Source organism: Lacerta agilis, chromosome 11 (genome assembly GCF_009819535.1).
Source record: "Lacerta agilis isolate rLacAgi1 chromosome 11, rLacAgi1.pri, whole genome shotgun sequence".
NCBI lineage: Eukaryota > Metazoa > Chordata > Lepidosauria > Squamata > Lacertidae > Lacerta > Lacerta agilis.
This window is the reverse complement of record NC_046322.1, coordinates 58,741,057-58,758,571: the sequence shown is the minus strand read 5'-3', so window position 1 is coordinate 58,758,571 and position 17,515 is coordinate 58,741,057. Positions and strand designations below refer to the sequence as shown.

The 17,515-nt window shown below is 41.2% G+C and overlaps 1 protein-coding gene across 5 annotated transcripts in view; it reads right to left on the bottom strand.

Annotated features, from left to right (window-relative positions):
* TRPM6 (transient receptor potential cation channel subfamily M member 6) overlaps positions 1-17,515 on the bottom strand; it is a 93,845-nt gene that overhangs the window by 68,112 nt on the left and 8,218 nt on the right. For 4 of the 5 annotated variants that reach the window (XM_033163828.1, XM_033163829.1, XM_033163831.1 and 1 more), the window contains exons 2-8: positions 8,154-8,233; positions 6,900-6,938; positions 5,801-5,981; positions 4,967-5,180; positions 3,473-3,597; positions 2,231-2,402; positions 1,317-1,491 (exon numbers count right to left, since the gene is read on the bottom strand). In XM_033163828.1, the coding sequence (XP_033019719.1) occupies positions 1,317-1,491; positions 2,231-2,402; positions 3,473-3,597; positions 4,967-5,180; positions 5,801-5,981; positions 6,900-6,938; positions 8,154-8,233 (986 nt within the window). Of the gene's footprint in view, positions 1-1,316; positions 1,492-2,230; positions 2,403-3,472; positions 3,598-4,966; positions 5,181-5,800; positions 5,982-6,899; positions 6,939-8,153; positions 8,234-17,515 lie in introns of those variants that run through there. The other variant, XM_033163830.1, reaches the window with a different exon arrangement.

Here is a 17,515-nt window from a genome sequence, read left to right as displayed (position 1 = left end):
GGTCCCTGCTCCTGCCAACCTAGCAGTTCAAAAGCACGCTAATGCAAGTAGATAAATAGGTACCGCTCTGGCGGGAAGGTAAACAGCATTTCCGTGCGCTGCTCTGGTTCGCCGGAAGCAACTTAGTCATGCTGGCCACATGACCCGGAAGCTGTACACCAGCTCCCTCGGCCAGTAACGCGAGATGAGCGTCGCAACCCGAGTCGGACACGACTGGACCTAATGGTCAGGGGTCCCTTAACCTTTACCTTTAATACATACTTAGTTGGTTATAGGCATTCCACCTAAGCAACAGTCAATCAGCACTGTACAACTGTGACTGGCAACTAGTTTGGCTGATGGCCAAATTATGTTGCCTCTGTCCCACTTACTGTTGTTGACATATGCTTATGCATAGTTTGTGGAGAAAGAAGAGTTTACAAGGACCCATAGGATGAACCCAAGGCAATGATGGGTCAACTAGTGGTTGATCTGGACAATGGGCTGCCAGATTTCCACTGTAGAAGCACCAAAGAATAATGGCTTATAAACAGTACTGTCAAACGTTAATATGAGCAGTACAATTTCAACAGTGAAAATGTCCAATCTAGGTTAAGAGAAACACCTCTGAATGGCAAGAAATATGCTGAAGTTGGTGAAACTGGGCTGGAAGTATTAGACAGTTAGATCTTGAAAATAGAGAGCTATTCAGAGTACGTGCTCTGCAACACTTGCAGAGCATCAGAATCATAGTTTGACCACCATCCCAGTTTCACTACCAATTGGACCACTTCAGCCACTTCTCTAGAACCACCCTGTGCAGACACAAAAAAGAAAACAGTGGTGACCAGAAGCTTCACCATTTGCCAAGCACATATTCCCAATACTACCCATCAGTCAATAAATAAAAGAAGGAAGTGACTAGCTAGCAGTACAGGAAGCAAATTGGGCAGGTATGATAAAGAGATAACAAGTGGTATCCAGTGAGTTTTGCTCAGAGGAGACCCACTGAAATTAATTAACATGACTAAGTTAGGGCCATTAATTTAAATGAGTCTAGCCTGAGTAAAATTTAGTAGAATACTATGCTACAGCAGATGAAAGGATTATCAGCAGGGCCAGAAAGGTCCTGGGAAAAGGCTGAGCAATTCTTCTTTTCTTTCTCCAGAGTGAGAAGTTGGGGTGCTCACCTGACACTCAACAAGGTTCAGAGACAATCTTATTAAACCATGTTTTTATTTTTTAAAAAACACACACCAAGATTTCTTAGCTGTAGCCTTGTTTGATTAAAGGCATCTTTTGCAATGAAGCAAATGCTGCAAGCTGCAAGTACTCACGTCATATCTGCTGTGTGCTTATGGGTGAAAGCGAGAAGGTCGGCTGCTCGCCCAGTTCCCTCATAAACTACTACAGGGACAGCCGGCTTGTCCCTCACATATTCCCACACCGTCAGGATCTCATTTGGACCACCTTCCACCAGCAGCCCAACTAAGGGCACTCCTTGTCCCATTCCTATTTCAAACCACATCGAAAATGTTAACAGGGCAGAGTTCCACAGTGCATATAATAACCTACTTTTTTACCCATCAAGATTTTTAAAAATCACAAGACAAAAAGTAGGGCTATTGCCTGTTTTGTTTTTTAATAGTCAATTAAATGTTTTACTCAATGATTAATTTCACTGATTAGATTTGTATGAACATGCATGTGAGTAAAACATTACTAATTCTGAAGCAAAAAGCATTCTTAGTTTTTGCTTTTTAGAAGAAGAACTTGTGTGTCCACTTCTTAGAAGATGGAAGTGTGACAGAGAAGAAATGATGTATTCTAAAAGCTGCAGGTGGCTGGAACTAAGTATGAAAACTGCAGTATTTTTTTTTAATACTGTAAAAAATGTACTACTCAATGAATCAGGACATAAGAAAACCTATCAAAACAATTGCTAATTGATTAAGCCTTATTTTTTTAACTTTAATTTTTATTGGCAACATTTACGTATCACAATACACCATGGTCAATGGTCACAGCAAACCATACTGAATGACAGTGCAGAAAACTTCCACTGTGCTGCTCCCTAAAGATTTCTAAAACAGATTTAAGATATGTTCCAGGCACCAATTTACTGTAGGGAAAACATGACATGCTGGTATCCAGGAGAAGTTACTTCTCTTCTTTTAGTGCAAAGCCAGCTATCAGTGGTGCCTGAGAGAAGAAGCTTCTTACAAAGTGAACCAGAACAAGGATGACTTACTAGAGTGTATTTTCTGGAGTGACAGGTATTTTTCTAGATTCCTCCTGAGTTTCATCTCATTGCCATATTTGCCCACTGTGCCATCATCAGCCAGTATGAAATGGGAATGCATGCTGTTCAGGGCGCTGAGCTTGCTGAGAGGATTGCTCAAGGTCTGATACAGGCACACTACCTGAGGAGAATCCAGGTAAAAGCAAAACAAAACAGCCCCACCAAAATACTATAGCATTCTCATTTGGGAAGAGGGTGGGGCATCTGCCTGATTTAGACATTTTTATTGCCTAACAGAGAAATAAACAACATTCTTTTACACAGTGCTTTCTTCTGGGGGAACACAAAGTTTGGCCTCATTAATATTTTTTTTAGAAAAAAGCACTGCTTTTACATCACCACCAATCCACTCTCCAAATAAATAATGGTACAACAGGGTTATGGGTGGTATTTAACTACCTTTTGCTCAGAGTAGACTCACTGTAATTAATAAGCATTATTAAGTTAGGCCAATTAATTTCAATGGGTCTACAATGAGTAAAACTGGGCCAGATTCAACCAATGAGTGCCACTAGCAGAAGCTAGTGCAAGGACTACCTCTAGCACTGTGGGGGCTTCCCCCTCCTGTCTCTCTCCCCCCCCCTTTCCTCCAACTGGCTTAGGAAACTTCCCCAAACAGTACACAAGGGCAGAAGAGGGGAGATCATTGCATGAAACGCTTGCGCTGATGAAACAATCTTCTTAGCACTATGTTGATTTCCCCCCTTGTGTTGAAGAGTACTTCCAAACAGGGGCTTAATTTTGAAAACAGGTCATTCAGATATTGCAAACAGGTAACAAATAGGCTTTTTTTAAACATCGGGTTTTTTCCAGGAAAGGGTCAATCTAGATGAAATGGGGGGAGGAATATAGGCTGGCATTTTGACGCTTATGTCATCATATAGATACTGTGAAAAAATTGCATAGATTTCCACAACAAACACCCATCTGGGAAGCACCTTAGATATGAGGTAATCCATACAATAGTTTTTATCCCATTGCCACTAATATCCATATATATCTGCATTGCATAAATTATATATGTGCATCTTATGGTAAGATACACAAGAATAATTGCACAGAGCACCCTTTTTGCTGGAGATGCAAGTTTGTGCATAAGAAACAGCTCTTCCCTACAGGCTTTTGCAGGTTTTGGGGCTGAGGGAAAGAGTGCACTTAAAACAAGAAAACAAGAAGCATTCATTAACTCACATCTTTTCCAATGAGGTCCCTCTGGTTCTCAATGATACCCCAAGGGGGGATTCCAACAGCCAAGATCTTTCTTAAGTACTGAGAGGCATGGAGTTTCAAGGCATCTCCCACATGCTTAGACACGCCTAGAAATATTATCACCATCATCATTAATATTACCAAACAGTTGGCATCTTGCCATCACAGCATATAATTCTATGTAGATTCTTTGTAATCTACATAGATGAAAGGCAGTCTAGACATGAAATTGTCATTGATTCTACTCAGTATTGATCCAGAGCAGAACTCCAACGTATAGTTAGCAAGTTAAAAACTTAAACACGTTGTGGGATTTCCAAACAATAGACCAGAGGCAATTGTATTTCTTGCAGCAGAGCTTTACTGCTACTGAAGGCAAAGGAGCATAATGGTCACAAATTGACACTGTCCATAAGAAGTCCAGTTGCAGCAGACTTAAACTTACAATAACTTACAATAAAACAAAAACTTAACACTATATTATTATTATTATATGCAGAACACCACACCAGAAGGAAAGAGAGACAGAAAGAGAGTGAAACCCAGGCTCCTTCTGGCCTTACTATTATAGTCAGCATGACCTTGTCAGAAGAGATAACATAACCAGTTGAAGCCAGCTGTACTCAGCTTCTCTGAAGAAATAACCCAAATATCATGAACCTTCTGCTTGTTTCTTTCACACAGAGAAGCTTCCAGAACCCTCTTGAATGAATTAGAATAGGAAAGATCTCTACACATCAGATCAATACTTTCTGTACCAAGAAATGCAAACTGACAGAAATAAGTAAGAAATTTACATCACATCCAAACTGCAAAAAGGAAATAGCTCATAACCTAAAAACATGGTGGAGTTACATACAACTACAGTACCACGGAAAATGTTGCATTTGTGGGACTTCTCCACAAAATTGTGAGCTGTATTTCTTGAAGAACACAATATTTTTCAACCACATAGTTATTACATCCACACTATACACTTAAACTATTAACAGTCATGGCTTCCCCCAAATAATTTTGGGAACTGTAGTTTGTTAAGGGTGCTGAGAGTTATTATTATATCATGATTATTTATAAAATTTGTATCGTAAGATCACAGGTTGTCAGGAGACCCCTCAGAAAGCAAAATTCCCAGAAACCATAACAAACTACACAGCTCCAAATATTCCATATGACCACGGCACAGAAGGGTCAAACTGCCTTGCACACAGGCAGCTCTAACAAGATAACCAGCCACAAGCTGCCTGTCTTCTAAGAAACCAAAGCTATGAGAGGAGGCATAACTCAGTGGTAGAGCATGTGCTCTGCATACAAAAGATCCAGGCACAAATCTTGGCATCTTCATGCAGAATGGGGGGGAATCCTACCTCAAATCCTCAATAATCTGGACAATTCTAAGGTCTGACTCAGTATAAGGCAATTTTCTGTGTTTCTATGTTCCTCAGAGAGAACATTACATTTCAAAAGAGTTTACTGTACCAGTGTTGATGCCTTCTGTTAGTATCCATGCTCCTGTGGTCTCAGCAGCTTTGACCAAGCCTTTGCTCAAAAGCTGCTTAAGTTTAGATGGAAGTTTGAAGTTCTGGATCCCACCATGAACAGAAATGACCAGTTTGGGCAATTCCATCTGCCATTCTTTCACCATGAGTTGCAACAACTGGTCCACCTTGGTATCATAAGAAGTTCTAATATACTGGGGGGGAAATAAACTGTGGTTGTTAGAACTACGCAGAGAGAAAAGGTAGCATATATTTTATAGGGAGAAGATATCATCTTAGTCCTAACCTCTTCAATTTGCTGCAAACTCTAGTATTCCAAACATTTCCAACTGTTTAAATTGGCCTGTTTTCAAAGTCATATCACATTGAAGCACACACACAAAAACTTCAAGGGCTAGCATAATGTTCCTTTCAAACACAGGAACAGAAATCCACTGATTATGGTGAGGAAATAAAGTACACTATCACTTAATGTATAGCTGAGTAACTCATGTGTGCTTATCTTTTTGTCTCATCATTCAGAGGTGAATATGTTCACTGCTTTAATTTCAAAAGTATTATGCCAGAGATGATGGGAGTTGTTAGAAGCACTCTATTATATGCGATGGTGGTGCTTGATCTTTTAGACACATGCATGTTATCTCTTGATATTGTAGTCATCAAATTATGAGATAGCATGGAACAAACTCATACCAACTTATACTGGATTTTTATCTAACACCAGCAGTTTTATGTTTAGCACTATTAGTTGTTTTCATGCTAGGTAACTGATAAAGTTATTTTATTACAGCCCTGTTTCAAAGTGTGTACGCACCTTGGCATGGTAAGTGTGATCACTGTCTTGAAAATTGATAGTACCAAATGCATCAGTTGGACTTGTCTTTGTGTCCCTTTGGACACACCATTCCCTGTTCTCGACCTCCTGTGCAGACAGACAGATGGGCCAGCAACAATCAACCCCAGGATGGTCACCAATTAGCCGTCCACAACAACATCTTTAAAAAAAGACAAAAAACTCATGACATTGGCATAAATTAATTAAATGTATTTCTGAACTACTACATATAAACAGTGACTAGCTCACATTAATGCATTGTACTAGAATGCTGTAAGACATTTCTCAAGTTTTACAGAAATGCTGAACAACCCAAACACCTTGCATCTTGTTAAAATTATAAGCAAATTGCAGTTTAAGGCTCCTGTTAACATCTTAAATTATCAATCCAGAGATTTCCCGCTGGAAGATTCAGATTGAATGGAAGGATAAGACAGAGAAAATGTGGCAATTTTTCAAATATATATGCATAGAATAGCATAATCTGGATGCCTGCAGCTTTTCACATCTGTTTTGTAAGGACAGGTGGACAATATAACTAGATGTGAATAATATATCCTCCTGTTATTTCTAAGTGTTTATAGCAGGTGTCAGGATATTCCATTGGAATCAGGACCTCTGGAGGAGGAGTTTCAGGTCGGTGTCTCTCCTGAGTTGACCTGAAGACACAGTACTGGGGATTAAACCTGGGATGTTCTGCGTGCAAAGCTGATGCTCTAGCACTAAGCTATGGTTTACAACATAAGCCTCCACCTGGAAGCACCAATATTTTACCCCTCCACACCAAACGGTCTCTAATATGTAGGCGTAGCTCACTGGCAGCTGTGCAACTGCTTGCACTCTCTTTTTGTTCCTTTGTCTTCCCATATCCAACAGGAGGCACCAGCTGTGCGTGGAAGCTGTGCGTGGATGCTACATGTAGTTTATTGACCACAGCAGGATTTCTAGTAAATCCTCCAGCAGCTGACTGAAATGCAATCAGCCATTTTTAGTAACAGTGGACACATCCTTGGTTAGAAATACTTCACACCCATTCTTTATTTTAAAAAATACAGTCCCAAATCGTATGTGATCTTACCGAATTAAGTTCTGGCACACTTGGCATCTTGCGGGACATCTGGAAAAGAAGAAGTTAAAAACAGCAGTATGTTGTAAAGTTACATTTTAAAAAAAAAGTTAGGCTTCAAAAAGGCAGACCATTCATCTGAAACATTTCATTGCACCACTGTCACAAAAAAACTGAGTAACACTTTTTACACAATGTATTGTCTGGACAACATTATTAGCAACTTACTGCAAGGTTCAAATGCAAAAATGTAATGGTTCAAGACAACAACTTCAAGGTTAGTAAAAAAATAATAATAGAGCCACTGTTTCTAACTTTGACTTCCTAAATATGCATGCTACACTGATCTAAATATTTAATAATCAATACTACATCTATCCCTGTCAAAATCACCTGTATTGTATATTGCAAAGCAGTCAAAAATTGATTGGGCGAAACTTGGTAAGGTGTAAAGGGAGGGGAAGTTGACCAGGTGTGTGGGAAGGAGGGGTGGCAAAGGTGTTGCTAGGCGGGGGGAGGTCACAGCCCCTCGCATGCAGCTATTAGTGTAGGGTCTCTCTGGGTGGTTCTTATGATACTCATGGATTGTGGGCTACACACTGGAATTACCGGTATGTTGCCTGCAGTGTCAGAGAAGGTTCCACGATGGAAGAAAGGTAGGATAAACATGTCAGAAAACAAATAAGCGATACTGTACAAAGTATTGATTGCCATTTTAAGGGTAACATGATAAAGAGTCTCAAATTCAAAATGAAAATATGGCTGAAGTTAACTAGATTATTGGGATGTGCGTGGCACTGTGGGTTAAACCACAGAGCCTAGGGCGGTTCGAATCCCCACAACGGGGTGAGCTCCTGTTGCTCGGTCCCAACTCCTGCCAACCTAGCAGTTTGAAAGCACATCAAAGTGCAAGTAGATAAATAGGTACTGCTCCAGCGGGAAGGTAAAAGGCGTTTCCGTGTACTGCTCTGGTTCACCAGAAGCAGCTTAGTCATGCTGGCCACATGACCCAGAAGCTGTACACCAGCTCCCTCAGCCAATAAAGCAAGATGAGCGCCGCAACCCCAGAGTCATCCGCGACTGGACCTAATGGTCAGGGGTCCCTTTGCCTTTAACTAGATTATAGTCGTGTTTGTAGCAGCTGGGAGGGCCTATATTTATTCAAGGAAAACTGACTTTGTTAAAGTGTGAATTAGAAGTTTTTAATTGTATTTTTATCTTCTTGTTGTTTGTACAATTCAACCAAAACAAAGCAAAACAAAGTACCTGTGATGATCTTTGGAACTTGGCACGATTTTTGCACATTCTCTTTTACAGAAGACACCTTCAATCCAAGATTTCTGGGACTAAAAAGAAATATTAAACCTGAAACAGATACTCTGGGAGGCAAAAATAACTATCTGCAATAACTAGTACCACACATAGGAGCTACCTATGTGTAGCTATTAGCACATGTTGTAGGAATGAACACAGTTGGCATTAATATTGTGCATGAGATAAGTTTGCACAATTATTTCCTTCCTTATCTCAGAACATTGCAGATTAATCAGTGCTGACCTAAACTAGAGTTTAGAATTCACTCACACTAACCCATGCCTAGAGATAGGAAGAAAGCTCACAACATTCCTAATAGGAGACGAATTGAGTGAGATAAGGAAGAAATGCTGAACTGACAGAACTCATCTCCACTTGCTTGACACCATATTAATACCTGGCAGCTATTTTACATTTGTACAATGAACAGATGGTGCTGGCTATCACTTATTAGTGGTCATGCTCCTTTCTTAAAAGATTAAAAACCTTCTGTTCCAATTTAGTAATGACAATCATGGAGAGAAACTTATCGGAGAAATTCTACCCTATCAACAGGTGGAATTCTAGAAAATGGATGAAAGTTCAAGATTACTCTCTGCCTACTACGGGGAATAACTTTATAATCCAGATAGCTTTGAAAAATCATTTAAAAAATTCAAGGAACCCCTGACACACATACACCCTTGAGCCATGCCCACCTGCAGGGCTACTAGGTCACCTGAAATCTCCATAGGACCCATTGAAATATTTGCTGAGTGTCTGAAAAGTGAGGCAAATGACACAAATCTACATATATGCAGATTGTTCCATACAATTGGACTGGGGAAGGGCCAGAGCTCAGTGGTAGACTATCTGCCTTGGGTTCAATCCCCAGCATCTCCAGGAAGGCGTGGGAGAGAAGTGTGTCTGAAACCCAGTCAGTGAAGAGCTAGATGGACCAGGGGCTCCTATGTTGCTAAGCTCTATATTCCATTTTTCACCAAACCAAGACAAGCATTTATTTATTTCATAAAATTTATAGACTGCTTGATTGTAGAAAACCTCAAAGCAGTTTACAAAAATAATAGAACAGCAAGTTTATTACTTAAAAAAAAAAATTCAGAAAAAGTATAAGCTAGCAATATACTAAAAACACATCAGCAATCTAAATATCAGTTCATAAGTTTATTGTTCTAGCCAAAGGCCATGACAGACTTGCATCAGGCAATAGTAAGGTAAAAGGGACACGGGTGGTGCTGTGGACTAAACCATTGAGTCTCTTGGGCTTGCTGATCAGAAGATCAGCGGTTTGAATCCCTGCGATGGGGTGAGCTCTCGTTGCTTGGCCCCAGCTCCAGCCAACCTAGCAGTTCGAAAGCATGCAGTGCAAGTAGATAAACAGGTACCACTGTGGTGGGAAGGTAAACTGCGTTTCTGTGCGCTCTGGTTTCTGTCATGATCCTCTGTGTGCTAGTAGCGGTTTAGTCATGCTGGCCACATGACCTGGAAAGCTGTCTGTGGACAAACGCCGGCTCCTTTGGCCTGAAAGTGAGATGAGCACCACAACCCCATAGTCGCCTCTGACTGGACTTAACTGTCCAGGGTTTCTTTATTTTTACTTTTACCCTTAGGCAATAGTATTAATAAAAGACTTTGCCAGATTCTTGAGCATTGAAATATTTTCCCTTGTGCAACTCAAATTCTAATATTATTATTTTGCCTTTTAAAAATCCAATTTGCCAACATCCATGATGTAAGAGAGAGAAATTACCAGAGACACCAACTCAAATCCAGCTTGGTTTCAGATTAAGCCCCCCAAACACCACAACCATTTATAGCAAATTTATCTAACTCCTTTTTCCTGATTATTTTTTTGCAGCCAGGGCATAGAGGGCACAGTGTGTGCTGAACACCTCCTCCAAGAGATTTGTTTACAACAAAAGCCAAACTAATCTAAATAAAAATAGAAGGTCAACTTTCAGGTTTTATAGTCTTGGTTCACGATCTGTTGCTGCTCAGATCTGCCCAGCTGCACTTCAACTCTGTTTCAGGGAAATAGGCAGGGTGTGAGTGGAAGCTCAGGGTGAGAAGGGGACAAGAGGTTCTGAGAAGTCTTGAATTATTTTAACAAATATTTTATAAGCTGTTTTGTAAACCTCATGTATTTAGACAACTCATGAACTACTTAGTAAAAAGGGATGTGGAAAGCCTTGGCTGTATGCCTGATCTGGGTGTAAGGTACGCTCACGCGCAGTAGCAAAGTATTTCCACCCACCCCACTTAAAACACTGCTGTGCCCAATATCAAGACTTGAATTAGTCCGATTGCCATAGGCCTGTCTCTATAAGCATTACCCTGCAATCCAGACAAACAAAAGTGCACTTTATCGTATGCCTGATGCACTTCTTGATGGTGTGGATGACCAATGAAGGTTGTATTAGCATTATTTATATTTACATCCCATCTTTCTTCCAAGGAGCTGAAGATGGTGTACTTAGTTCTCCTCTTCCCCATTTTACCCTCACAACAACCCTGTGATGTAGGCTAGGCTGACAGTGAGCAACTGGCCCAAGGTCACTCAACGAGCTTCATGGGCGAGGGGGGATTTGAACCCCAGTGGTCCACGTCCGAGTCCAACACTCTAACCACTATGCCACACTGGCTCTACTGCAAATACTAAATGAAACTACCAGAAAACAATCATTAAAAGGTCAGGGATGGAGGATCTGTGGCCCTCCAGGTGTTGGGTTCCAACTGCCATCAGTCCCAGCCAGCATGCCCAATGGTCAGTGATGATGAGAGTTTGGGCCAACAGTATCTGGCAGGCTGGAAGCAGTAATGCCTCTTAATAACAGTTACTGTGGGGAGATGCATCTTTTACTCAAGTCCTGCTGCAGGCTCCCCATGGGCATCTGGTTGGCCACAGTGAGAATAGGATGCTGGACGAGATGGGCCATTGGCCTGATCCAGCAGACTCTTTGTACGTTCTTATGGACAGCCACAGGCTCCTGCTCTGTTCAGGATTCTAGCCAGTCTGTCAGAGGAGCCCTGTGGTACTTCTCTGGCCAATTGAGATGGGAAAACGAGAAGCAGAAGACATTTTTCTTCCTTGCTGCCAGCCTATACCTGCTGTGCCCTACTGGGCTACAGGATTCAGGTTCGAGGCCATCTCCTAGTCCCAAACCTAAGCAACAGGAGGGCTGGCTCTGGACCCTCTGGAAGGTGTCCTTTAGTTTGGTTGGTGATTAGCAAATATAAGGAACTTAGCAAATCCCAAAGCAATTTGCAAAACGAATAATAAAAAAGACAGGACATATAAAATCAGGGGTCCATTAAAAGACTGCAAAACAAATCTGCCAGAGTGTTCCTAGGCACACCCTGTGGCCCAGCCCTCACCATCCAGGGGTTGGACTAGATGACCCTTCAACTCTTAGGATTCTGTAATTGCTTCCACAATAGATGTTTTCTGCTGAATGGCCATCGTTCACTCTCACTCACTCACTAATTTATTTACAAAGGATCCTGGTTTCAGTAGTGCTAGAGCATTGCATTAAAGTGTTTTCATGTGGTCATTATCTCCACCCCCCCAAGCTTGATTTATGGCAATTTTAAAATGCAATTGCAATGAATTGACAAAGTATTGTTAAGGATCTTTACAGCTATAGAATGATAGATTGGGACCCTGAGGATCGTCTAGTCCAAACCCCTGCAATTCAGAAATCTCATCTAGATCATACTTGACAGATGGCCACCCAACCTCTGCTTTAAAAGCTCCAAAGGAGGATTCCATTACCATCGGGGTCCCTTCCAGCTTTGGAATTATATGATTCGTTATATACAGGTTGAGCATAGGTGTTGCTACTGCTTCACTCCAACAGGTGTCCCGAATTCACTGCTCCACACCAGATTTCTAGGGAAGCCATCAGGAAGATCAGATTTCTGTCTGAGAGCTCCTCCACCCCCTGTGCTTGTCTCTCAGTCTATACCTGCAGCGTCTTCACAAACAGCTTGGTGACACCATCCACCACAAGGAGGGGGGAAACTGAGGTAGATGGGCCAAGCCCTTTCTTTAGTGATGCAAAGGCTCACCAGCCAGGGGCATCAGATCTTCCCAAAGGCAGGAAATCTGCCCCATTAAACTTGCCCACAAGCAGAGTTGTAAATGGGTGGTGGGAGATCCTTGAGACCAACACTCATCTCATTACGTTATTAAAATTAGACAGGTAGGGGAGAGGGGGGCACCTTTCAACAATTTTTACTTAAGAATTATTTGTGAAGTACTACTGCTTTAAAAACTAAAGTTCTAAGTACCATTAACTAAATTCATACTTGAGGTATCCTCTCAATTTTTGCCGTAGTTTCTAGACAAAGGCAAAATACCAAAATTTACATTTTTAATGAAGCATGTACTTTGTTGAAATCTGCCCCTCCCGGGGGGCAGTTATCAACGGGAGGTGGGGTACATTTCAACAATAGAAAAACAATCTACTAATTTCATACATTTTACCAAAATAAACTTCATTCACAAAATAATATAGTTATTATTATATAACTGCAGTGATTCCCAGATTGCTGTAAGGTTCTCAGTTAGTTGCTCATGAGTAAACAGCCAGATCTCCGCTGTTTCCTTTAAAGATTTTATTGTGCAAACTATGTACAGTGCAGAGCTAAAAAGTTCATGTCTGTATCAAGCGGTGTCAGAATCCGGGAATTCCCCCTTCCGGTTCTGACCCCAACAAAAGAGTTTTGGAATACGAAAACCTCGCCTTCCATCCTTTCTTTTCACCCCATGACGTCTGTGGGGCGACGGAAATTGCGTTCCCCCTGTATCACCCTTGGGACTGTGGGAGTGCTGGGACTCTCTTGCATCCCCAGAGCCTCTACTCCCTTTCCCCTGTGAACTCTCCCCCTCCTCGCTGGACGTCTCGCAGCTCCTCTTGCTACCAGAGGAGGAGCTGCTGGCAAGGTGGGACTGGGGCTCTCTGTAGCATCCGGAGAGCCTTTCCACCACCTTGCGCTGCAGCGGGGACAATTCCCTGACATAATCTGAAAGAGCCAAAATAATGGGGCTAAGCATTTTAATTATTAGGATCTTAATATTAAAATACATGTCTTAAACTGTATGAAACTAACATCTTAAACTTTTCAAATCTCCTAAATTTATACTTTATTTTTTTAATTCAAAAACAAATAATAAATTGTCTTGAATATTTTAAGTGATTATTACAATTTTAAGAGGGAAAAAGATTTTATTGATGCTTCTAATGAGTTCTTTGTTTATAAATTCTATAAAGCAACAGTAGGCCTAACAAAACGAAGTTGAGTGTTTTAAATGTAACAACCCTGATTAGGCCTAATAGTCCTACTATAGACTGTTAAAGGCCTAGGCTTATCATGCTTCATGTAGCCATAAACTGTAGCCTAAAATTATCCGGAAACATTTTAATCCAAGCTAGGTGTTGATCTAAAAAATTACAAGTCCATTTTTATAATTACGTAACTGAAAAATGGTAAGGGGCACCTTTCAGCACTGTTGAAATGTACCCCCCTAAGCTCTGTTGAAATCTGCCCCTGGTGCAGCCATTTTGGTTAAAGTATTGTAAATCATTTTAGAAAAATACTTGTGACTTATTGATAGTGTATTTAGAAGCATAATTAAATAAACTATTAGGTGAATAAATATAACTTACTTGATTAAAAGATTACTGGTTGATTAACTATTTCAAAATCAAAGTTTCTTTTTCACTTTTGGGGTGTTAGAACTTGATCCACTGAGTAACACAACAGTTGTAAAAAGAAATGGCTGAAAACTACATGTCAGCAGTTACTCATACTAAAAGTTTATTGGCTGGCATATTGGCCAATCATTGTGCAGTATTAGAAGTCAGATATTCCAGTTGTTGAAAGGTGCCCCATGTTGAAATGTACCCCCCTCTCCCCTATGAATTATTAAGCCCTGAAGAAAACACCACAGAATTAATCACAAAATGCTGCCAGCAGTCTGACAATCTCAATAAGCTACTGACACACGAGGAAAAAGGAAGAATTGAGTAAGGCAAGAGCACTAAGACACTATGTTAAAATGTCAGTGAACTGGAGAAGGCCTGGAAGAAAAACCAACGAATATGGGTTCTGTTGGAACTCTGCAGGTGCATTTCTGTTTCACTCTGAACAAAGATCACAGCTCAAGTGCCATGTGATCAGAGGCAGCTCAAGCAAACTATAAATTAAACTTACGTCTTTTGCGGAGAAAATTCTAGTGCTTCACACCAGGGGAATTTCTCCATGGAAACCAAATGCTAGCCCAATTAATCCCAGAAATCTCTGCCGTATCTAGTGCAAGTTCTCATTTTCATGTAATTTTCATTTATTTTAGGATTTCTTAACCTGCCTTTCACCATTAAGTCTCATGGAAGATTACTACAAAACAATGATGCAACTTGAAAGTAAGTAAAACCAATACTTAACATACCAAAAATACAGTGTAGGTCCTGAACTTACATCTCAGCTGTCAAAGGCCAGGGTATGGGGGGGGGGTGTTCAGCATATTACAAAGGCTGTACAATGAAGACACTATAGACATCTCTGTGGGGAGAGAATTTGGGAGCTGACACGGAACAGCTTTTCCTGGAACACCACCCAAATTTCCAAACAGTAATTAAGATACATCCTCCTGCAAGCACCTACTCCTGGTAACTGGATTGTCTGAATATCCTGGGAAAGTGTTGACATCTTTTACAAGAAAAAAATTGCACCCAATGACACTCTGGTGGAAGAATTATATTGTGTCATGGCATGACAAAGGGCACAAGTAATGCCCTCTTTACCCATCCTTTATAATATCATACTTTGACAGAGAGATGCATAGCAGGAAATCAGCGTCTGGCAAATGGGCATATCAGTCTGCAGGTCTGTTCACTTTCTTCTAAGCTTGCTTCGTGGGTATCTATGGCAAGAAGAAATCCTTTTTGCTCAGCTAGACATCCTACCTGTTTCCCTTTGCTCCCTATGTCACATCCTTTTTTGTAAGAAGCACAAACCCGCATCTCCCAAATGAAAAGCTCTTGCTATTTTTTTGAACCATATGCTAAGGTTTCCAAGGAATCCAGAGTGGAATCAGATGTGGCCAAGCGAAGCCTGAGCCCATTGGGGGAGAATCTCAGAAACAGACTGAACAAAAGCACCCACAGAGATGTCTATGAATTCCAAGGAAAAGACATATGGGAATTGCCCATATTCACTTATTGGTCCCATGTCTGGAACAAAAATCAATCCAGCAAATATTATTATTCACTCTTGTGAACAATACTCAAGCGCTTACAGTCCCCCATAACCTTCTCTCTCTCTCTCTCTCTCTCTCTCTCTCTCTCTCTCTCTGTGTGTGTGTGTGTGCGCGTTGGAATGAATGGAGCAGAACAACATAATCATAAGTTACATAATTTCACAACGGACAATGAGATGAATAACATAGTTTATGGCAGAAGATGAACTGCTGCAGGACAGAACCAGTACTGCATACAATAAACAGAGTGTGAAAATAATACTGTCCTACCACACACACATGTGGGACATGGGTGGCATTGTGGGTTAAACCACCGAGCCTAGGGCTTGCTGTTCAGAAGGTTGGCAGTTCGAATCCCCACGACGGGGTGAGCTCCCGTTGCTCGGTCCCAGCTCCTGCCCACCTAGCAGTTCGAAAGCACGTCAAAGTGCAAGTAGATAAATAGGTACCGCTCCGGCGGGAAGGTAAACGGCTTTTCCGTGCGCTGCTCTGGTTCACCAGAAGCGGCTTAGTCATGCTGGCCACATGACCCGGAAGCTGTAATGCGAGATGAGCGCCACAACCCCAGAGTCAGACACAACTGGATCTAATGGTCAGGGGTCCCTTTACCTTTACTACACACACACACTATTCAACAACCTATCCTTTCCCAGCCACTCCAGACCCATCTGGAGAATGCAGTCTTGGATCCTTCAATCCCCGTGAAAATCCCCCAAATCGCTTTTCTTTGCTCCTCCTTCCACGAGGCAGGTACCTACCATGCAGTTAAGGTTTTCACTTCTCTCTACCTTTCTTATTTTATGAATCTCACTCACCTGTAACCCTTGTGAGATTTGGATCACAGGCATTTTCATGTGATCTTTCCCTTTGCCAGTTCATTTAGTCTTTCCACAGTTCTGCTGGGTTTCTAAATGCCTGTCCCATATTCTGCAAAAGACACGTCTCTGAAGTAATAGTTCTGTGAGCCTCTGTGTGAGATACAGGTTCATGTGTTATATAGACAAGAGCCTATCTGATAAAACACAAGGTGCTTCCTAAAGAGTGGTTGAGACTGCATCATGTGAACATCTGGTGGCTTTCTTCATGTGGCTAGGAAGGGGATAGAGATGCAAGCCACCACCCACAGTCTGAGGTTGCCTAGTTCAGACACAGGCATATCACTTCATATACTTCATATATGGGAACTGATCTTCAGCCCTCAGGAACCACCAACGCAGAAGGAAAATAAAACATGTGCCACAAGCAGACTAGTCATGTGCACCAAGCCTTGGTATGCTCTTTGTTTTGCCCTAACTTGATCCCTAGACTGATTTCTGGGCTTCCATCTTAAACCATACTTGTTTTAGCAATTGACATAAAGCTGAACCTAGTCAAATCTTTTTGATGCAGTACACTAATTAAACACCGATAAGCAAGGGATAACATGTATTTTAGACAGCTCTGGAATTAATTTTACTAAATTGAAGTCTGCATGAATGTGGACATAAATAGGCATTGTTCAGAAATTGACTGCCAAACTGGAAAAACTAGGTTACAGTATAAATACAAGCATTAGTATTCCAAGAGCATTATTATTCCAACACCATTATATGCCAAGCTTTCTTTAAAAAAAACAAAAACCCTAGGGTGAAGATACAATTGCCAGTGAGTTGGCTATTAAGGCAGTCAGCAGAACCATAGCTGGGTGATCTTGTGCCCCTGGCAGAACCATCCAGATTGCGCCCCCTAGCCATGGACAAATTAGCTCCTTTTTGCTTCTCCTCCAACCCCAACCCCCCTCCACCCATTCAATTCATCCTCTATTTAAAACCATTTCTTATGAGGCAATAATTGATATTTATATTTAGGGACATTTTTTTTTTTAGCTGACGTTGTGCCCACCTCACCACCCCCTAGCTACGGCCCTGGCAGTCAGACCTGGTTTTCTTGGTTCCAGAATAAAATGTTATTCATGTCCCCAACAGGCAATTTAAATGTTTTGCACATATAAATTCGTTAACCTTGCCATGAAGCACAATATGCTCTCAGACAACTAATGTTAGTGTTATTTGCA